This window comes from Pogona vitticeps, chromosome 2 (genome assembly GCF_051106095.1).
Source record: "Pogona vitticeps strain Pit_001003342236 chromosome 2, PviZW2.1, whole genome shotgun sequence".
Taxonomy (NCBI): Eukaryota; Metazoa; Chordata; class Lepidosauria; order Squamata; family Agamidae; genus Pogona; species Pogona vitticeps.
The window spans coordinates 114,080,677-114,099,716 of NC_135784.1; the positions used below are offsets into that span (position 1 = coordinate 114,080,677).

Consider the following 19,040-nt stretch of genomic DNA (forward strand, 5'->3'; position numbering starts at 1 on the left):
AAATGAGGGTTGTTTTACACACAGAAGGCAGTTCTTTACCACTGCCTTTTGCAAAGGTACGAGTTTAGCAAAAAGGAAGGGGAGGCGTTGCTCCTTTCCTTTTTTCTAAGCTTCATGCCTTCTTGAAAGGCAAGGGGCATGGGGCTTTAGCAAAAAGGAAGGAGAGAGCATCAACAAAAATGAAGAAAGTAAAATTCAACAAAGGCTGGCTCCCAGCACTGAAAAATACTGCATAAGATCAACTGACTGTGTTCTGGTGTAGTGTGTGGGATAGCTGAGTATTTGTAGCAGTCTAAAACTCAACAAAGCCTGGCCCCCAGCACAGAAGAATACAGCCTACAAAAATGTCAATAAACTCTACCCAGCCACAAGGACCAGTGATCACTGCGCACAAAAGACCAGCTAACAACACCCATCAATCACAGTGAGAGATCATCTCTTCCCCTTATCACAACAATACACCCACAACAAAAAACACACTGATCATCATAATCACCCAATCTCCTGAGAAGGACAAAAGCTGATCCCACAGCTATAAATACTCAACTATCCAACAAACTGCAACAGAGCACAGAGTTCTTCCTCCTGTCCTCTGAAGATGCCAGCTACAGAGACTGGCAAAACGTTAGGAAGAAAAACCTTAAGAACATGGCCAAACATCCCAGAAAACCATAAGAACAACTGGATCCTGGCCGTGAAAGCCTTCAAGAATACATTTGAAGAGAAGGTTTGGGTTTTGAGGCAGAGAGAGAGTTTAGGGAGTGAATAGTCGGAGTGTTATCTGTATTAGTTAAGTATCTAAGAGGTTAAAGGAAAAAAACAGAACTCTTTGTGTAACTTTAAGAATGTGCTTAAGAACTATTCCTGAAACAACTTTTTAACTTTTGTTCTTATTTCAAAGTTAAGTACTGAATGGACCTCAGTCTTTCACAGGAAACATAGTTGGTAAAGAGATCAGCTGGTGGCAGCATGTTAAAGACATGGTGGGATATGTAACTTGAGCTTGTTGTTTGGTGAATCAAGCAGGAAACGTCACAATCATCTTGTTTGTAACTTTCTGGAGATCCCATAAAGGCATTTCTCACCCTCAGACTTTTTCATGGCTCAGTACACTTTTGAAAGAAGAAAGAAGCCTGTACCTGTACCGCCTAGATAGAGCTACAAAGATTGGTACAGCTTGGGCCACCAAGTCCTCTGCCTACCCAGCAATGTCGCTGCCATATTTTGTCCACTGGGATGAATCTGATCCAATGATTGCAATGCCACAAGGGGAGCTCAAGAAGCCCACCTCCCACCAAAAGCTGCATCCATCGTCAAAGAATTGAATTACTGGAATGAATGACCTTGAGTTGGCCCAGAAGCAAATAAAAGCCCCCTTCTCATCAAGCTAATTTAAGAACATCTATTGAGAAGGTGGCCCTTGCTATGTGAAAAGGCCCATGACATGGCAGGACCTAATTTTCCAGTTTTAAAGCCCCATTTGAAAGGCTGGTATGAAGGTGACCATGACCAGCTTAGGGTATCCCCATTTCAACTCTTGTCCTTCAGCGCATCCAAATCCTGCATAGGTCAGACAGACATGTCTTTTCCTCTTCCCATATGCAGCACTTGACCTAGATAAGAAGAGAAGCAGACGGTCCATAGCTATTGGATACATGTGCAAAAATAGGATGAATCAGAGGTATTTGTGTAATTAGAGGGCACAGCAGGGAGCCACTGCTCACCCTGAGGCACAGCAACACCACAATGGATCTTTTGTATTCTATTTGATATGTCAAGGTTAAGAAGATAGTGAGCAATTTGAATAGAGGAAAGAAGGAATTGGAAGTAATATAATAAACTGAGCTGCTGATGTGAAAGGGCAAGACAAGCAACAGTGGAAGGCCCCCCCCCCCCCCGATAAAGCCCAAGATTCCACCTAAACACTCCAACTACTTAGGCCCTGAGGAGAGGTCAACGTAATGTCAGTGCATGGTATATGTATCTCTCTCTGCAGTCCTTTGCCATCTATTGCACAGAGCTATGGGCAAATGGAAATAGTTATGTGACACTTTAGATAGACTTTTTGTGTTCTGAAACAGGGATGCGCATGGGGTTGGGAATCCAAAAAATAATCCTAAAGAGGTATGTTAACATAGGCAGGTTGCCTGAACAAAGCAAAAAAATATTCCAAAGAAATGGGAGAAATTTCCCAAAAAATCAGGGGGGAGGGGGAAGACAAAAAGGTAAAGAATCCAGGATGGAGGCAAGCATGCAGACAAAGATGGGGTGTATCAGGAGATGTACCCAGAGTAATCTCAAATTTCTTTCTTGTAGGAAGCAACGAGTGCTCTTCACTGGATTCCAGATAATTTTCTAGATGAAAAATCCCCACTCCCACTCAAATGTTCTGATTGTCTGACTGTTCTCAGGCTATTTGACAGATGAAAAGTGAAGGGGCACCAAAAGATTATAAGAAAGAGGGAGCATGAAAAAAAGAAACATGAAATTTCTGTTTCCTCTTTCGTAAGCAAGAATCATTCATTTATTTATTCTCCTATTGTTTCCTCCCTCTCCTAAGGTTTCTTCTATTTAAAATTTTTTATACTATTTTATGCTGTTAGCCACCGAGAGTGGTCTTAACCGACCAGATAGGCGGGATATAAAATAAATAAATAAATAAATAAATAAATAAATAAATAAATAAATAAATAAATAAATAAATAAATAAAAAATAAATTTAAAACTAGCAATACTTGTTTCTAATGTGTATTACCAGGATTGGCCACTAGATGGAGCGACACACTATGCTGCATACTATGATATATAGGTAAAGGTTCCCTTTGACAATTGTCTAGGGCAGTGGTTCCCAACCTTGGGCCTCCAGATGTTCTTGGACTACAACTCCCAGAAGCCTTCACCACCACCTCTGCTGGCCAGGATTTCTGGGAGTTGAAGTCCAGGAACATCTGGAGGCCCAAGGTTGGGGACCACTGGTCTAGGGGGTGGTGCTCATCCCTGTTTCCAAGTCGTAGAGCCAGTGTTTTGCCCGAAGACAGTTTCTGTGGTCACATGGCCATCACGACTAGACACGGGACACCGTTATCTTCCCACCATGGTGGTACCTATTTATCTACTCAAATTTTTACATGTTTTCGAACTGCTAGGTTGGCAGGAGCTGGGACAAGCGACGGGAGCTCACTCCGTCATGTGGATTTGAACTGCTGATCTTTCAGCCTTGCAGCCCAGAGGCTTGCAGTTTAACCCACAGCGCCACCACTATGCTATGTACAGGTTGCTTAATGGAAATCCGCTCATGGCCAGATGTCTCCGAAGGAAGCAGTTTACAGTTTAAATGGAGAAGCGGCATTTTGGGGGTGGGCAATGCAGAAGGGAGACGGCAGTTGCTGGTTTCAGGGATGCCTCCCTTGCAAAGAAGACAGCAGGAAACCCAGCCCAGGGCATCTTCTCTCAACCACTAAAAGAATACGAAAAACCTGGAAGTAAGTGATTCACTTGTTTGCTCTTTCCGACATCTGCAGGGCAGGGGGGCTTGGAACTGATCGCCCATTGGATACCAAGGCCCTACTGTGCACAAAAGAAAACTTTTTTTTCATGTTGTGGATGTTTTGCTTAACATAAAAGGCCCACCCCTATTCCAAAATATTCTCCTTTTTCTTTGTTCTCCCACTCGTCTTATTTGACAAAACGTTACTGAATTATTACACTATTAGGATTCAGTGTGTGTGTAATTGTGGAAGGATGCTTGTTGCGGAAAGTTGAAGACTATTGGGGGAAAAAAGTCATTCTTGGTGTTTTCCCTAGTATTTCCAAGGCACGAATTCCCATTGGGATTTCCTTCTGTAAAAATGAGATTTTGCACCTATGCTTTAGCCCAAGGATACCAAATTTTGTGTGGCTCAATGCCCTTTCCAAGGCTTAATGTGAAGGAAACATTATATTTTGTACAGGAATGGCAATAATTCTGCTCAGATTCTTGCCTCTTCCAGACAAAAATGACCATGAAACAACCAAGAAGTCACTTAAAATGTCTCAACCCCCCTTCCCTAGAGAGAGAGAGAGAGAGAGAGAGAGAGATCTGCTGCAGAGAAATCCTGCTGCAAGGATTTTTCTTTTTTTCACTGAGAGTGAGAAGCTGCCTGAGTCACATTGCTAGCTTGTTATATGGTGTTATATGGAAGAACAGGTTACATGATGAGGGCCCTGCGTAGCCCTCCCAGGTCAATGCCATTAGTGCTTTCATTTCAGGCGCTCCTCTTCCCCCACCAGCAGAAATCCAGCAATGCGCAGAAAATAGAATAGTGAGTCTATGCTTCTAGAATGAATACTGTTATTGGAAGTTTGGTACTGAGGCACTTCTTTTCTGCAAGAAAATGTCCAGAACAAATATTTATTTTAGTGGGAAAGCTGTGAATTGCCACACTGTGGCACCCAAGCAAAGAATACCCTAGGTTTTTAAGTCATAAAGTGAAAACCTGACATTCTCTTAAGGCTTGGCTATGGAATTACATCTGCAAGCTGACCAAATGAAGTCAATGGATTTCAGTTCCCCACATGTGGGTTCCCCCTGAGTTTCAGCTTGGGCATAATTTGCATAGTAACAACCACATCAAGAGTAGAGATCGGCATGAAGTGCCAGTTTGACAGTTCCTGCCAACCCATTTTTCAGCCAAGCAGGTGTTTGGTGCTGCCCAGGCCTGCCTACTCTAGCAAGCGCCCACTCAGAGGCAGTGTCTGGAGGAGGCGGGGCAGGGAAGCCATTGCACTGTCTCTGGGGGGACGTCCACTGTAGGAGATGGGGCTGGGAAGGAAGCACCAAACGGGTGAAAAAACGAACTGGCACAAACTGCCAAACTGGCAATCTGTGGCCATCTCTATTAGACAGTCAATATAGTATACTGGCTAGAGTGCTGGTCCTGGAATAAGGACCAAACATCCACCATCTTGTCACAGGAAACACCAAGATTTCCTTGCCAGGATGGAGGATGTGTGAGGGACCAGCTCTGGATGCGGCCCTCCTAAATTCCCAAGGCTTTGGTGGCCTTTTGCCTGGGAAAGGCACTCAGTCTTTTATCAAATGGGAACAGGTTGTCTAGATCAGTGGTCCTCAACCTTTTTCGGTCCGCTGACCAATTGGGGGGTGCGGGCTTCATGCGCGGACCCGTTGGGAGGTGGGGCACCCCTATGCTCACGGGTGGGCATGTCACACTTGCGGAGGGGTGTGCCATGCTGGTGATAACCCTTTCCCCAGCACCCCTTGCAGGAGGGCTCAGCTCCAGGCTCGGCGGCGCCCCACCCAGGGCGAGTGGCTGGGTGGGAGCACACGTGTGATCCTGCTGCTTTGTATGTATGTATGTATGTATGTATGTATGTATGTATGTACGTACATACGTACATACATACATACATACATACCACCCCACTAGTGAATACCCACTATTCTGGACTAGATGAGATTACACCCAACCGTAAAAGTCAGATTCATAGATTTGGAGTACTTCTAGATTCATCCTTGAGACTGGGTCCAGGGGTACATTTGCACAGTTAAAATTACGATGCCAGTTCTTTCACATCCGGCCACAGTGACACATGCCTCAGTTACATCCTGTTTGGATTATTGTAACACAGTGTACAGTGGTGCCCTGCTTGACAACGATAATCTGTTCCAGGAAAATCACTGTTAAGCGAAATCGTTGTCAAGTGAAAAAAAAACCATTGGAATGCATTGAAAACCGGTTAGTGCGTTCCAATGGGGGAAATACCTCATAATCCAGCGAAGATCCTCCATAGGGGAAGCCATTTTTGATCACTGTCTCATGAAAATAGGTCCAGAAAACAGCGGGGAGCCATTTTGCGAACTGCCAATCAGCTGTTTTTAATCGTCGTCTTGTGAACAATCGGTTCGCAAAACAGGGACCTAATCATCATAAAGTGAAAAAACTCCATAGGAACCATCGTTTTGCAATCCCTATAGTGATCACAAAAAACTCGTCGTCAAGCGGGGTCGTCATCAAGCAGGGCACCACTGTACATGGAACTGCCTTTGGAAAGTCTATGGAAACTTCAGGGGATCCAGGACGCTCTAGATTCCTGACTGGAACTGGTTACAGGGAAATTGATAAGTCCTTTCAGTCGGCTTGTCCTCCAGTCTTCTTTAAATTCCTTAAATTCATCCAAAGCAAATGGTTCACTTGCAAGAGACTGACTCAATAAATGCCACCACAAGGCATGGAAGGCATCTACTTGGAGATGGAGACATGCTTACCTGCATGATGTGCTCTATTTGTGGAGAATAGTTTCCACACTAAGCTTCTAAACTAAAGCACTATTACCATGAAATAAGCCACATAAAATGCAGCAGAAGTTGTTGTCCTCAGTGAAAATGCCAATGATTGTTCTGAAACCAGAACTTTCTGTAGGCTCGCATGGTAGTGATTTTCTACAAAGGTTGTTGTTATGTGGTGTCAAGTCAGAACCAACTTATAGTGACCCTTATAGGGTTTTCAAGGTAAGTGAGATATTTATCGAGTGTTTTTCCAGTTCCACTCCCCCAATCTGTTTCCATGGCCAAGCAGGGATTTGAACCCTGTTCTTCAGAATCCTAGTCCATCCATCACACCACACTGAGAACTTCTGTAAAGGTAGGTGAAGTAATACAGGTTCTCTGATTGTCCCATCTTTACTATTGTTTCCCCACTGCGTCCCATAAGATCACACATTTGGCCTGCTTTGTTTTCACCACATTAAGCACCATATATTATCCTGTGATTCAACTTACGTCCAACTCATGGGTGTCTACGGTGCTAACACTGCCGGGAACATCCAAGGGAGGGCCCACCTGAAACTTTTCAAGCAGAATTGGCCCCGAGCATCCGTAACACAGACATACGACTGATTTTATTTACATATTATAGTTTTATTATTAAAACCAAAATCTTTGAAAATGTTCAACAAAATATTATACAAATTGCTGCTTGATCATATTGACGGAAGTGAAGTGATACATTGCTGCTCCGATAGAATGGCTTGGCTTAATATGGGCTTTTGTTAATTTTTCTGAAACCCTTCAAAACTATGGTGGATGTTGCACGAGGAAGGAAAAAGCTATAACACCACTGCATTTTTATGAATTACATTTCTCATGTCAACACAGCGGGGATGTTTTTCTATAGCAGGACAACACTTCAGGGACGCCAATAATCTGTCATTCCAACTGATCATGGCAGTATGTTTCCTGTGGAACTGTTACAATCAGCAAGCTTTCTTGCACTCATGGGACTGCAGTGAGTAACAGGAAAACTAACATTAACAGCAGCGGACACATGAATGTATTTCTTTTCTTTTTTGCATCAGCATTATTATAATTTCTGTTTTTTTTAGCAAACTGTTGCCTGAAATGCATACAAACATTTTGAAAAAGTGTACTTCAAACACAGTCATAGTAATTAATAACTAATGTTTGACAAACATTCTGGACACTGGTGAAAAGACTACAGTCATGAGGAAATTTGTACAATGGGGAACATTAAAGATTTAAAACGTAGAACCTTAGCCCAAATACTACCTTCTACATAATGATCGCGTAAGAATGATGCAAAACCAGTTGATTACACTGCTTTTTTTTATGATCACCAAGTCCTTGCCATACATATTGCGACTATGAATGATGATCAAGCATCCGAGCTCAAGTGTTCACAGAGGAATAATACTGGGCACAATCCAAACAAAGTTAGATACTCTTTAAGTACATTGAACACAGAAATTGGTGACAGTTTTAAGATCATCCTTAGCGCCTCCTTGTTTAATCTATCAGCTTTGGGACAGTGCATAACTTTGATTGGACCCTGCTTACTGTCACAGATGAGCTCATTTCCAATGATACTACTATGAACCAAAATATTCTCTGTCATCTTTATGCATGCTGTATCCATAGTTTCAATCTATGGGTGAAACTTTCCTTACCAATAAAGGGAGGGGGGGGTCAGATGAAACAAACAAACAACAAACTTGGACTATTAAGGACCCTGGCATCATCACAGTTAATTATCAGAGACAGTAATTAGGGCAATGGCTTCAGTCTATTTTTACAACATACATTTTTTTTAATAAAGAGAAAATTTTAATTAAAATCAGATATAGCAACTACCATGGCCACTAGTAACCTTCAATGCAGATGGGAGATATTGGACTATATCCTGTTGTTAGCGCTAACTAGGGCAGAACTGACAAATCAATAGGATTTTGGCATGTTAAAATTCGTGTAAGCCCTACTGATTCAGAATGATGTCTGCTCTAGCTGGAACTAATCAATTAAGTTAGCCCACTAACTCCATTTGAATCATCGGTCTGTCCCACAAGGTTATGCTGGAGTCACTGAGTTTTACCACAGTTGTCAACAGGAAAAGGAGCAGAACCATTATGTTATTAAGTGGCAATGCCACATGCAAAGCTCATCTCTGGCAGGAACTTTTGACTTGCACAACTTTGGTTTCATTCAACTTGAGCACGTCAATACAATTAAGCAAACGATTTTAACTGGTCAAATACTAAAATCAGGGATGTGCAACTATGATTCTCTCTCTAACTCTCATTAGCCCTAGCCACCATTGTCCAAAGTGAGAGATTACGGGAACTATTTTAGAAAGTTTTTGCAATGGAATCTCCAATAGAGTGCCCATAATCTATCTGGGAAGATTTGGTATGAGGAAGAAGTGATATGCATTAAAGCAGGGGTGGGCAACCCTGGAGGATCCCGGGACTAATGTCTTGCCTTCAACACTCACCATGGACCACAGCACTTCCTCATGTTAAAAAAGTTACAGCTATCATGACTCGTACTTCCAATTTTCTTTTACTTGTTTTGAGGCCTGGGAGCAGAGGTTAACAGTTTATTGCAGAACTGCCACCCATGAAAGCTTTTAGGAGAGGCAAATTATCTTTTTAATTCAATTTATTTTTAGTCAAGTATCTGGGATTGGTGGCAGGCAGGCATAGGTCACAAAGAGAGATTTCACGGCATAATTTGCCCACCTCTGAAGAGACGAAATCTTAATATGTCATACACTAACCTTTCATAAACCTCACCCTAGATTATTAAATGCTTTAAAGTGTGTTGAAAATTGGGCATGTATACAGAATATAAAACCTTAATTACATTAGCGGGCTTGTACTTGATCCTCTGGTAGCTCAGGCTGATCTGTAAGACAACTCTCTGACTATGAAGGATGGCTCCTTGGAGGAGTACAGGTATTCCTCTTTTTTTAGTGCAATGAGTAATACTTACTTGATGGCTGAAATCCATTTGTTTAGTGTAAGAAAATTTGTAGCATTTGTTTTGTTCCTAATCAGTAAAGAAAGAGTCCCCATACAAGGACGAAACCAGCGTGTGTGCATGTCCCCTGAGAACCGTGGTAGGGACGCTTTCATTGCTGGCTAGAAACAGATTGAATGCAACAGGATTTCAACTGATATTTCTAAAATGTTCTCTTTTTTAGAGGATTTGGGGCATTTAGGCTATTTATTTAGCTTTATTATAATGTAATGAATATCTAACTAAGAAAGTACACACAAGTAAGGTTTTACTAATGTGTTACTCTTAAGGTAACAAGGAAGAATTGACACATCTCTTTTTAAAAATAATGGTCCATATTCTGGAATATCCATAGATTTGCTTGCAAAAAAGAGACTGCTATTCTACCAGCCATATGCTGAACAACCAGGACACTGTAGTAAATCAGAGTAGCTGAAAGAAAATGATGACACATAGTTCTAATTCAAATGAAGGACATAAACGGTAGTTATGGGTTTTTCAGGCTCTTTGGCCGTGTTCTGAAGATTATTCTTGTTAATGTTTTGCCAGTCTCTGTGGCCGGCATCTTCAGAGGACAGCACTTCAGAGGACAGAGTGCTGTCCTCTGAAGATACCGGCCACAGAGACTGGCGAAACTTTGGGAAGAACAACCTTCAGAACACGGCCAAAGAGCCCGAAAAACCCACAACAACCATTAGATCCCGGCCGTGAAAGCCTTCGCAAATACGAAGAACATAAAGCCTAAGTCAGAATTCATGATTCAGAGTTCCATAGATTTCAATGGAAATATTATGTACTCAGCTGCCCAAATGATCTTGGCCACCATTTTAAGTATATAAGCAAAAAAAGTGAGCTTCTTATATACCACCCCACAGTGCTTATACTACGACTATATTTTTAAAAAGCATTCAACGTTCTGCCAGATAATGATTTCTATGGGGCAAAACTCTTAATTTTGTAATACCTCACCAGTAGGACTTACTGCTGGATCTGTGTTCTTTCCTCACACAAGGGCAGGTGAAATATAATCAGAATACCTCATTTGGGCTTCACTTTACTTCCTGCACTTGCTTCCACGGCGCAAAGCAGAAGTAGCTGTGAATTGGTCCCATTCAGTGATTGGCAATGGGAAATGGACAAAGCAGCTAGTGCTCGATACACGGTGCTCAGGGTGCCAGCGTTTGCAATGCAAGATCTTGCCGGGAAGGATACAAGCAAGTGAGGCTGGAGCCAAGAAACAGGAGAGACATTTGGGAACCAGAGAGAGTTAGTGGAGAGCATTTAGAGGAGACCTAAAGTATAGGACCCTATGAGAACATGTCACTGTTCTACTCTATGAATCACATCACAAATCCAGTTAAAACAGTATCAGCCGTACATACATCTACATACATTTAGGCTTTACAATTCATGTGCTTTATAAAATATAGAACTATGAATGTCATATTTAAAATATATTTTCATAACATGTAATTTGTCCATAAAAATATATGTAGAACTTTCATGGAAATCAGACAATCACAAAGGGTGCAATGTAAGCCAAACCACTTGTAGCTGCCATTCCTTGTTTCTTCTGTCCATAGATAGTCCCTTCATCTTTCTAGGCAATCAGTTTTTCAGGCCGTTCTCAGGCAAGTCAGACAGGTGGCACTTTAAAGTAGGCAATTAAGATAATCTTGGCACTATTTTTTTTTATAAACTTCGTCATTTGTATCTAAATATCTATCATTCTGTTTTCCTAAAATGGGAGCTCTTTCAAACATCAGAGTCTTGCAAAATGTTACATTGTACTATTCTGCTATTTCTTCCACTGCTGTTTGTCTGTACTTGTCCTCAGCAAAAATCCTCAGGTCTAATATTCATTCTTTTTACACTAGATGTCCTGGCAGGGATTCATGGGGTTTGTAGAACAAACAGGCAGCCAGGACAAGTTCTTTCAAAGTCAAATGGTTATGGCCCCAATAAAGTTAATTGTGAATGCTGCTAAAACAGTGGGAATTGATTTAGTAAGCCCAGTCTTAGCCAGGTTTTACTTCAAAGCAAACTTGTTTGAAAAGAATCTACTTCCAGTCAAGTTGTTTGATATAAATTCCATTTGAATCCCATAGGACTTGCTTTTGAATAAAACATGCTTAGTGTTGTGCTACATATTACAGTATGTCAATTTTTAACAGAATTGGGGCCACACGGTATGGATTGTATGTACTATGTAGAAATGCAGTGTCAAAGGGTACAACATATTGCTTTCATACATTCAGCATCAAAATTCATTTAACAATCATTGCTTTCTCTCAAGAGATGTGTCAATATAGTTCAAACAATAACATGTAGACTGAAATCCTGTGTGTGTAGGTTAAACCACATAAGGCTGATGGTGACATGAGTCTTACACAACAAAACGTATATGAGCAGGATTTCAGTCATAGAATTTCTGTTCCAAAAATGTTGTTCCTGAAAAGGGCAAACGTGTCAACAGAATTACATACACCCCTGCCTCTGGTCCTATGAAAGGTATTTTCAAACCATTTAAAATGTTTTGGTCAAATACGCCAGATTCTCCATCATTTGGAGGTTATCACTGTTATTTATGTTGACTCCTAAAGATCATCATTTTGTTACAAACTGGAGCTCCAGACCCTTGTGAAATTAATGTGTGCTTAATGTTTACTCAGGACTCCAGCTTCATGGCTTTGACTTATTTTGTACAAATAAAATATCTTTCAAAGTACTCTAAATGTTTATTTAGCACACTTTTTGATAACTTTTTATCACTATATAGAGAACACCATGCGTGCATTTGTGCTTGAAAACTCTGGGCACAATACACAAGAAATTGCTTCTTCATGACCTCAGTTCATTTCATTGGAGGTCTTTGCCTGACAAGACTAGGCGGGCTGCCTAGAGATCCATGTACAACAGTTATTGTTGTGATCCCAAACAATATCCAGGACTGTCTACTGACCCCTCTCTTTGTACTAAAGTAAATAACATTCTGTGCTCCTGTGACCTATTATGAACTATGAGAAAGTTCACTGGAATTAATCAGGGGTGAGGGTGGGGATTCCTAAATATATATTCCTGAGAGCAAAAGGCAAGCAATTTGATATCTTGGGCAGACAATTGCTTCTGAGTATGCTCCTCCTGGTTTTTCAGAAGAGTCCTTCAACTCCCAACTCAAAAAAAGTAGGGGAGGGATGGGGAACCACTGATCCTCTAAGATGCTGTTGGTTCATCTCATATCACTTCCAGCTAGTTTAATTAATGGTCAAACACAATGGAATAGTTGTCCAGCAGTGTTTGGAGGGCTAAAAGGTCCTCATCCCTACAGTACAGAAATAACCAATACTGTATAACAGGGGGTGGAAGTTGGATAGCTATACAAGTGGTGTTCTCGTTACTACCCTCATTCCTTAAAACAAGAACAAAAACAGATCTACTTTTCAGAAAATGGGTGCACTCTATCTGGAAAGGGAAGCCAAACAGCTGGCTCTTATAAGTCTGAAGGAAAGCATATCAATGTGCAATACACTTGTTAGTTTCATCGTCTGTCTCCCAATGACAGCAATGATCAAACTGACAAGGGACTTCCCTAATCTTTGTCAGGAGACCTGTCAGGTTCAGCTTCCATTGTAATCTCCTTGCTTCCAGCAGACTGCCTGTGTTAGAATGACTACATAACACAATTATAGGATAGGAATAGACTTGGCTTACTTGTTACTGATCTAATGGATGTTAACCAATGGTTGTAATACAAAACAAAGCCCTGAAGGCCCTCTCCAGGTCACAGTAGCTAGTAGAGAAAAGAAACATATTTTGTTCACAACAATCTATTGCAGTTTAAGTGCTGGAAAATGCAGTATCATTCAATGGGATATATTTCCTTGAGTGACATTCTCTGATTGTTGCACAACAAAAGACCCACAACTCTGCATGGGTTGGACAATAACCTGGTCACGCAGAGAAGGCCTAAATTAATCTCACCCTCCATCTATGTTTCACAGGTGTTAGTTTCCAGAAGTTGCATGAGCTTTACTGGCACATTTCTGTTGAACCAAAAATATTAGTACAACCTTTTGCCCCACAAGGGTACAAAAAGAGTTTCTGCTCACAATAGATGGTTAAGCAAGCCTACTGATGCTGCGCTACCATAGGTAAATCCAGCTCGATAGAACAAAAGCAGAAGAAGTTTTGTGATTAGCTAACAGAACATTGAATATTGTTTTAATCATTTAAACTTCAATTCATTAAACCTTTTAAACAGCAGGTCCCTCTGGTCAGGTTTTTATTAGCATGCTTCCAAATGAAATAAATTTCAGTCAGAGTCTTTTGAGGACGGTGAGATCAAGTCTGGTGCGTTCAGACACACAGCCCAGTTCGCGATGGCATACAAAATCCTTGCACGCTGAGTATGTCCAAGTAGTAAAAAGCTTTCATCAAAAAGGTGGTGGGGAGAAAAATCTTGACTCATTTTCTTCAGGGTCCCATTACGTATAAAGTCTCTGATTCCTACGCTGCTCTTCAGCAGCCATTACATGACATTTTCAAACAGCTGTAAGGATCTCATGATATTGTCATCCTAGAAGCAACAAGAGAATATACCATGCATATTTTAGTTGTATATATTGATTTGTTATACCTATGCCTATACCTATACCTGTCTGTCTGTCCTAAAAACCTGCAATACTTGAGATGACTGGTTTTCTAAGGTCCATAAGCATAACTGAAGGAACTAGCCATGGTTTAATGTTGTGTCCTGCATGCAGACCCTATGAATGGTAGTGCATGGGAGAGAGCTAATGCTTGTTCAGCACAGAATCTCAGCAGCCCTGTTTATAGAAATGTCTGTACAAAGGACCTTTATTCATCTAACTTGCTTTTTCACTCTGAACTGTCATATAAATTATGTCTAGTAACATAAGCACCACCACATACATAACTTCACGTGCTAAAATACGGTGAAAACCAGACATATGTTTTCACTTCATGCAGGATTCCTAAACGTGTTTGTTTAGCTCCATCTTCTGTCTGTCTTCCACCTAACAATTGCCACCTACTGTTTCACCTGTTTCACTTGATAAATGCCATCAACTTTTTTTAAAAAAAAATTATAGCTTTTTTCTCTCCCCTAGGCAGTTTATGACAGAAATTCTTTAAAAATCAGATAATAACAATAGTCCTTACAACATTAGTACTGGCAGTACAGTGCTGGATTCAACAAAGCCTAAGACCTGAGGCCATGTGTTGCTCAATGCTGCATTTACGACCTGCATCTGTGTCATCCATAGTCGCAATATCATCTCCATGCAAGAGGAAAAAAGAACAACTGCTACTTTCAGGAACTCATCTTCAGTCTGAGGAACTAGGGTGGTGGAATTCACTATGTTTTATAACTGCAATTTATAAAAATTAATTCTTTTGTGTTCTTGTTATTCAAATAGACAAAAGAAAATATTTTTACCCAGCATGCTGGTAGTCTGTGGAACCCCTTGCCACAGAATGTGGTGATAGCATATGTCCTCAATGCCTTTAAAAGGGGATTGGACAGATTCCTGGAGGAAAAGTCCATTGCAGGTTACAAACCATGACGGAGATGTATAATCTCCAGGCTTAAAAGCAAGATACCTCAAAATGCCAGATGCTGGGGTGGGGTCTCAGGAGACAGATATCTAGTTGTCTCATGGGCCCCCAGAGGCATCTGTTGGGGCCACTGTGAGATACAAGAAGCTGGACTAAATGGGCCCTTGGCTCTTATGCTTTTATGTTAAAAACAGCTGATATATCTACTTTTTAAAAACTCAGAATGCAGTGTTGTGCAAAACATACCTACCCACATAGTGAGGCCACACTTATACCTGATAGGTATAGAAGTAACTAGAACTGTTAAAATAACAAACTTATCTCAATATATTACAGTCATAATGTAACAACCTTATATCTTGGTTACTTGTGAAATGAGTTAAGAAATAGATGTAACTTGTTATTTATACCAAGTTACATCCAATTTCTGGGCCATTACTATTATATGCAGTTGCTACTTCTGCATCTTCTCCTCCCCATTTTTCCTTTCCAGTAGCCTTGGATGTCATAAGGAATGCATCACAATGATGCAAACTAGAGATGGGCATGATGCGAAAAACAAACCAGATTTGTCAAAAATCGCTAATTCATTGGTTCAGATTGGTTCGGTATGGCCAAACTGGAGAACTCGAACTTTCCCAAACCAATGAGTTTTTGGGGTGATTTACTCCTTGTTCTGTACCCCACCATGGCCTGCCCTCCCTTCCCTTCCCACTGCCCCCATTGCCTCCCTACCTTTTCCTGCCGCTGCCTCCTCTTCCTTGGCTGCCACCGCTATCTCAAAAGCTCCACCACAGGCAAGGGGCCATGTATGCATGTCCCCATCTCTCAGCTGGTAAGTAGGGAAATGTACAGATGCCCCCCAGCCAGCCAATGGGCCGGCTAACATGTTTTTAAAAAAGATACATTTAAAATTTTTTTAAAAAGTTAGCTAGCCTGCCAGCTAGGGGCCAACTACACATGTCCCAGCTTACCAGGTGAGAGGCCGGGACCTGCACAGAGACTGGCCGGCCTGCCGGAGCAGCGGCCTCACAAGATTGACATGGCAGCAGGAAAAGGTAGAGAGGCAACAGGAGCTATGGTAAGGGGGTGGGAGGCAAGCTGTGGGGGCAGGGAGCAAACCGGGATGTTGTGGTTGTTTTTTAGACAGCCATAAAAAAACAATAATAAAAACAAAAGTCCAAAACAAACCAATGACATGATTTGTCATTTGTTGGGGGGGGGGAGGAATCATAAGACAAACCAACATTTTGGCAGTATCTAATACAAACTGATTTTTTTGCCCTAGGATTCTCATCATTTGGAACTATCCTGTTTCCCTGAAAATAAGACCTAACCTGAAAATAAGCCCTAGTATGATTTTTCAGGATGCCCATTATATAAGCCCTAGCCCCAAAATAAGCCCCAGTTAAGTGAAACCCCACCCTTCACCATTGTGCAGCAATCAGAAGAAGATGACGTGACTGTATTTGAATACATGTAGATTGTTGTACATTTTTTTTAAAAAATCCCTGAAAATAAGCCCTAATGCATTTTTAGAGCAAAAATTAATATAAGACCCTGTCTTATTTTTTTGGGGGGGGGGAACACAGTAAGTTTTTTTTGGTCATAACTCAATTTCTTGACTGTCTTTATTGCAGAAGGAAGTGTATTCTTACCTCCTGACATGATTCAATGAACTCATCCAAAGTTACAACACCATCTTTATTTTTATCCATTTTCTGTAAAACAGAAAAAACATAAGCCGTTTGAGTCCATAAAATTAATACATTTGTAAAACGCAGCAAGAGTGCTCAACTGGAAGCCCTGAAATGCAACTATGCAACTTTGCAGATTCGGACTAATTCCACTGCCAAGATATAAAGCAACTGAAAATGTAGTAGCTGTGCGATTATACAAGAGAAATAAAAATGCAAGAATAAAACTGAAAAGTACCTGGAAAAATACTTCTACGTGCTGCCTTGGTGCATCTTCTTTCAGCACTGGGTAGGTATATTTGCCCATCATGTCATAAATTGCCTTCACTATATCCATCATCTCCTGGAATCAGGACAATAAAAACACAAGGGAGACATCAATTAGGCCTATCAACATCCAATATGGCTCTAGTGATGACAGATTCAACCTTCCTTTTATTATTAACCTTCAACAAAGAGAATGAAGCTATTGGAGGTTGCAATATCCTTGCTTGGGATTTTCAAACAAAACAACCCTCTTTGCTGTGATTTAGATCTGAATACGCAGGAACATCGCACATGCTGAAATCTAAGGTATGCCTCTATGATTTATTTGTTTGTTTAAAATATCCAGTTCCACAGTTATTTCTTGATTGCCTGATGTGAAGATTTCTATTTAGTCACTAAGTTCCACATGTGTACAGAAAAGATTCCAGGCTGCTAACCTGATCCATATCCACAAAAAGGGCACACTGATCAGGGACAAATGACAAATGGCCCTATACGTTTTAGGAGACATTCAGACAGGCTCCTCGTCAAAGTCTACGACATTATTCATGCATTTTTTGGATCTCTATTTAAAAAATCTGAAAATGGGGAAATGCATATGGCTAAGAGGTTAAGGGGCTGGGATGTTAGCATGGATGTGGAAGACTTGATGAAAGCAGCATGCTTCAATGGCACAGACCCCTTCTCAGGTTTGTGGTCCAGTCACTGTCAAAATAATAATAATAATAATATTTTCACTTGGACTAAGGAAAGAACAATCTCTCCCTTTATTATCTAGCCCCATCTAGTGCCTGGATCCTGCATAGGTAAACTTTCAACCATAAGGTAAGTCTCCTTACCCACTGGGCAATCTTTCCCTAGCTCCCAGCCCTCTAGAAACTATTGCAAGGAGCGCTGCTGCCGCAGCCACTTCCCATCACCTCTCGCACTGGGAGCACAACACTGAGGTCTGGTTCCTACGCTTTCATCAACCTAAATCATGCAGTCATTATAGAGAGGCCAATCTCAAGGATATTTCCTGTGACATACACAGACCCCACTGAGAACTGCACATTATTGCCCAGCTTCTCCTCCATGACCATGGCACCTAATCCTGAGTACTCTGCAAGGAAAGCTTTTTGCTCAACTTCCCTCACCCCCTCAATCCTCTTGGCAAGCCCATGCTAACTTCCCTTGCCTCCACCCTTACACACATCTTGGGAGGCAAGTGGGAAGGGGAGGGGAATGGCCATGCATGCAGACACTGAGTTAGCTCCCGATTGTCACTGTATCCTCTGCAAGAAAAACAGCTACAGCCACTCTCCCAGTCCACCACCTGGCATGAAGTAGGCACTCATTGGGGGCTTCCAGTCCTTATTGGATCCTCTGAAAGGAAATCTGTGGCCTGTTGCTACAGCTGGTTCCCTTTTCCGTGGCTCTGGGGAGCTTTTTCCTGTGTGGTGCCTTTCATGGTCACATATATGTGGTTAGCCTAGCACTGAGCAGGTCCCAGGCCTTCTACACCTATATACAAGAAGACATCTTTGGAGACGAACAGGCCACAATTTTCATTGGTTAAAGCAGCAGTCCCTGGCCCAGCGTTGTGGAATTGGATCCTTTGCATTAAGAGATTCAAATGACTCTTGATACCAACCACCAACCCCTTCAGCAGCTGTTGAAGGTTCCAGCAGGAGTGGCAATGCTCTGGAGACGACGTGGGACTCCATGACTCCCTGCCATCTGAGGCAAGGCAAGGTCAACAGATGTCCGTGCTAGGGTAGATCATGGCCCTGCCTCAACTCTCCTCATGGAAATTCCCTGACCAACCTGCCTGCCACCCTCTCACTATTTGGATCCAGTCCCAATGCCCCAAACGCTCAATCAAGTTGTGACAAAGTAACAAGAGAGAGAAAAAAACCTGTAAGCAGCCACTGATAAACCTAATACCCAAGCAACAAAACAGTCAATTGTACCATTATACCACCACCACAAGAGGGGGAGGGGGAAAATGGTGAGCTGCCAACAGACTGAGTAGGTCCCCAGCTCCACTTTCATATTGGGCATGTGGGCTGGAGTGAAGTTTCCTGCTCTCCAGTCTGTTTTCCCTTGATCTGATTCAAATTTCCTGCCAGCCAATCTAAGGCCCGGGGGTGTGTGTGAACCCTTCCCCTGCTGGCCACCATCACGGTCTCCCCTGCACCCAGAGGATG

At 41.7% G+C, this 19,040-nt stretch overlaps 1 protein-coding gene across 5 annotated transcripts in view; it reads right to left on the reverse strand.

Moving 5' to 3' along the window:
* Positions 1 to 10,777: 10,777 nt before the first annotated feature.
* Positions 10,778 to 19,040, reverse strand: part of KCNIP1 (potassium voltage-gated channel interacting protein 1) — a 716,798-nt gene continuing 708,535 nt past the window's right edge. For all 5 annotated transcript variants that reach the window (XM_078385814.1, XM_020780486.3, XM_020780484.3 and 2 more), the window contains 3 exons: positions 16,823 to 16,927; positions 16,546 to 16,608; positions 10,778 to 13,886 (listed from right to left, as the gene is read on the reverse strand). In XM_078385814.1, coding sequence (XP_078241940.1) covers positions 13,839 to 13,886; positions 16,546 to 16,608; positions 16,823 to 16,927 — 216 coding nt within the window. In that variant the 3' untranslated portion in view covers positions 10,778 to 13,838. The remainder of the gene's footprint in view (positions 13,887 to 16,545; positions 16,609 to 16,822; positions 16,928 to 19,040) is intronic.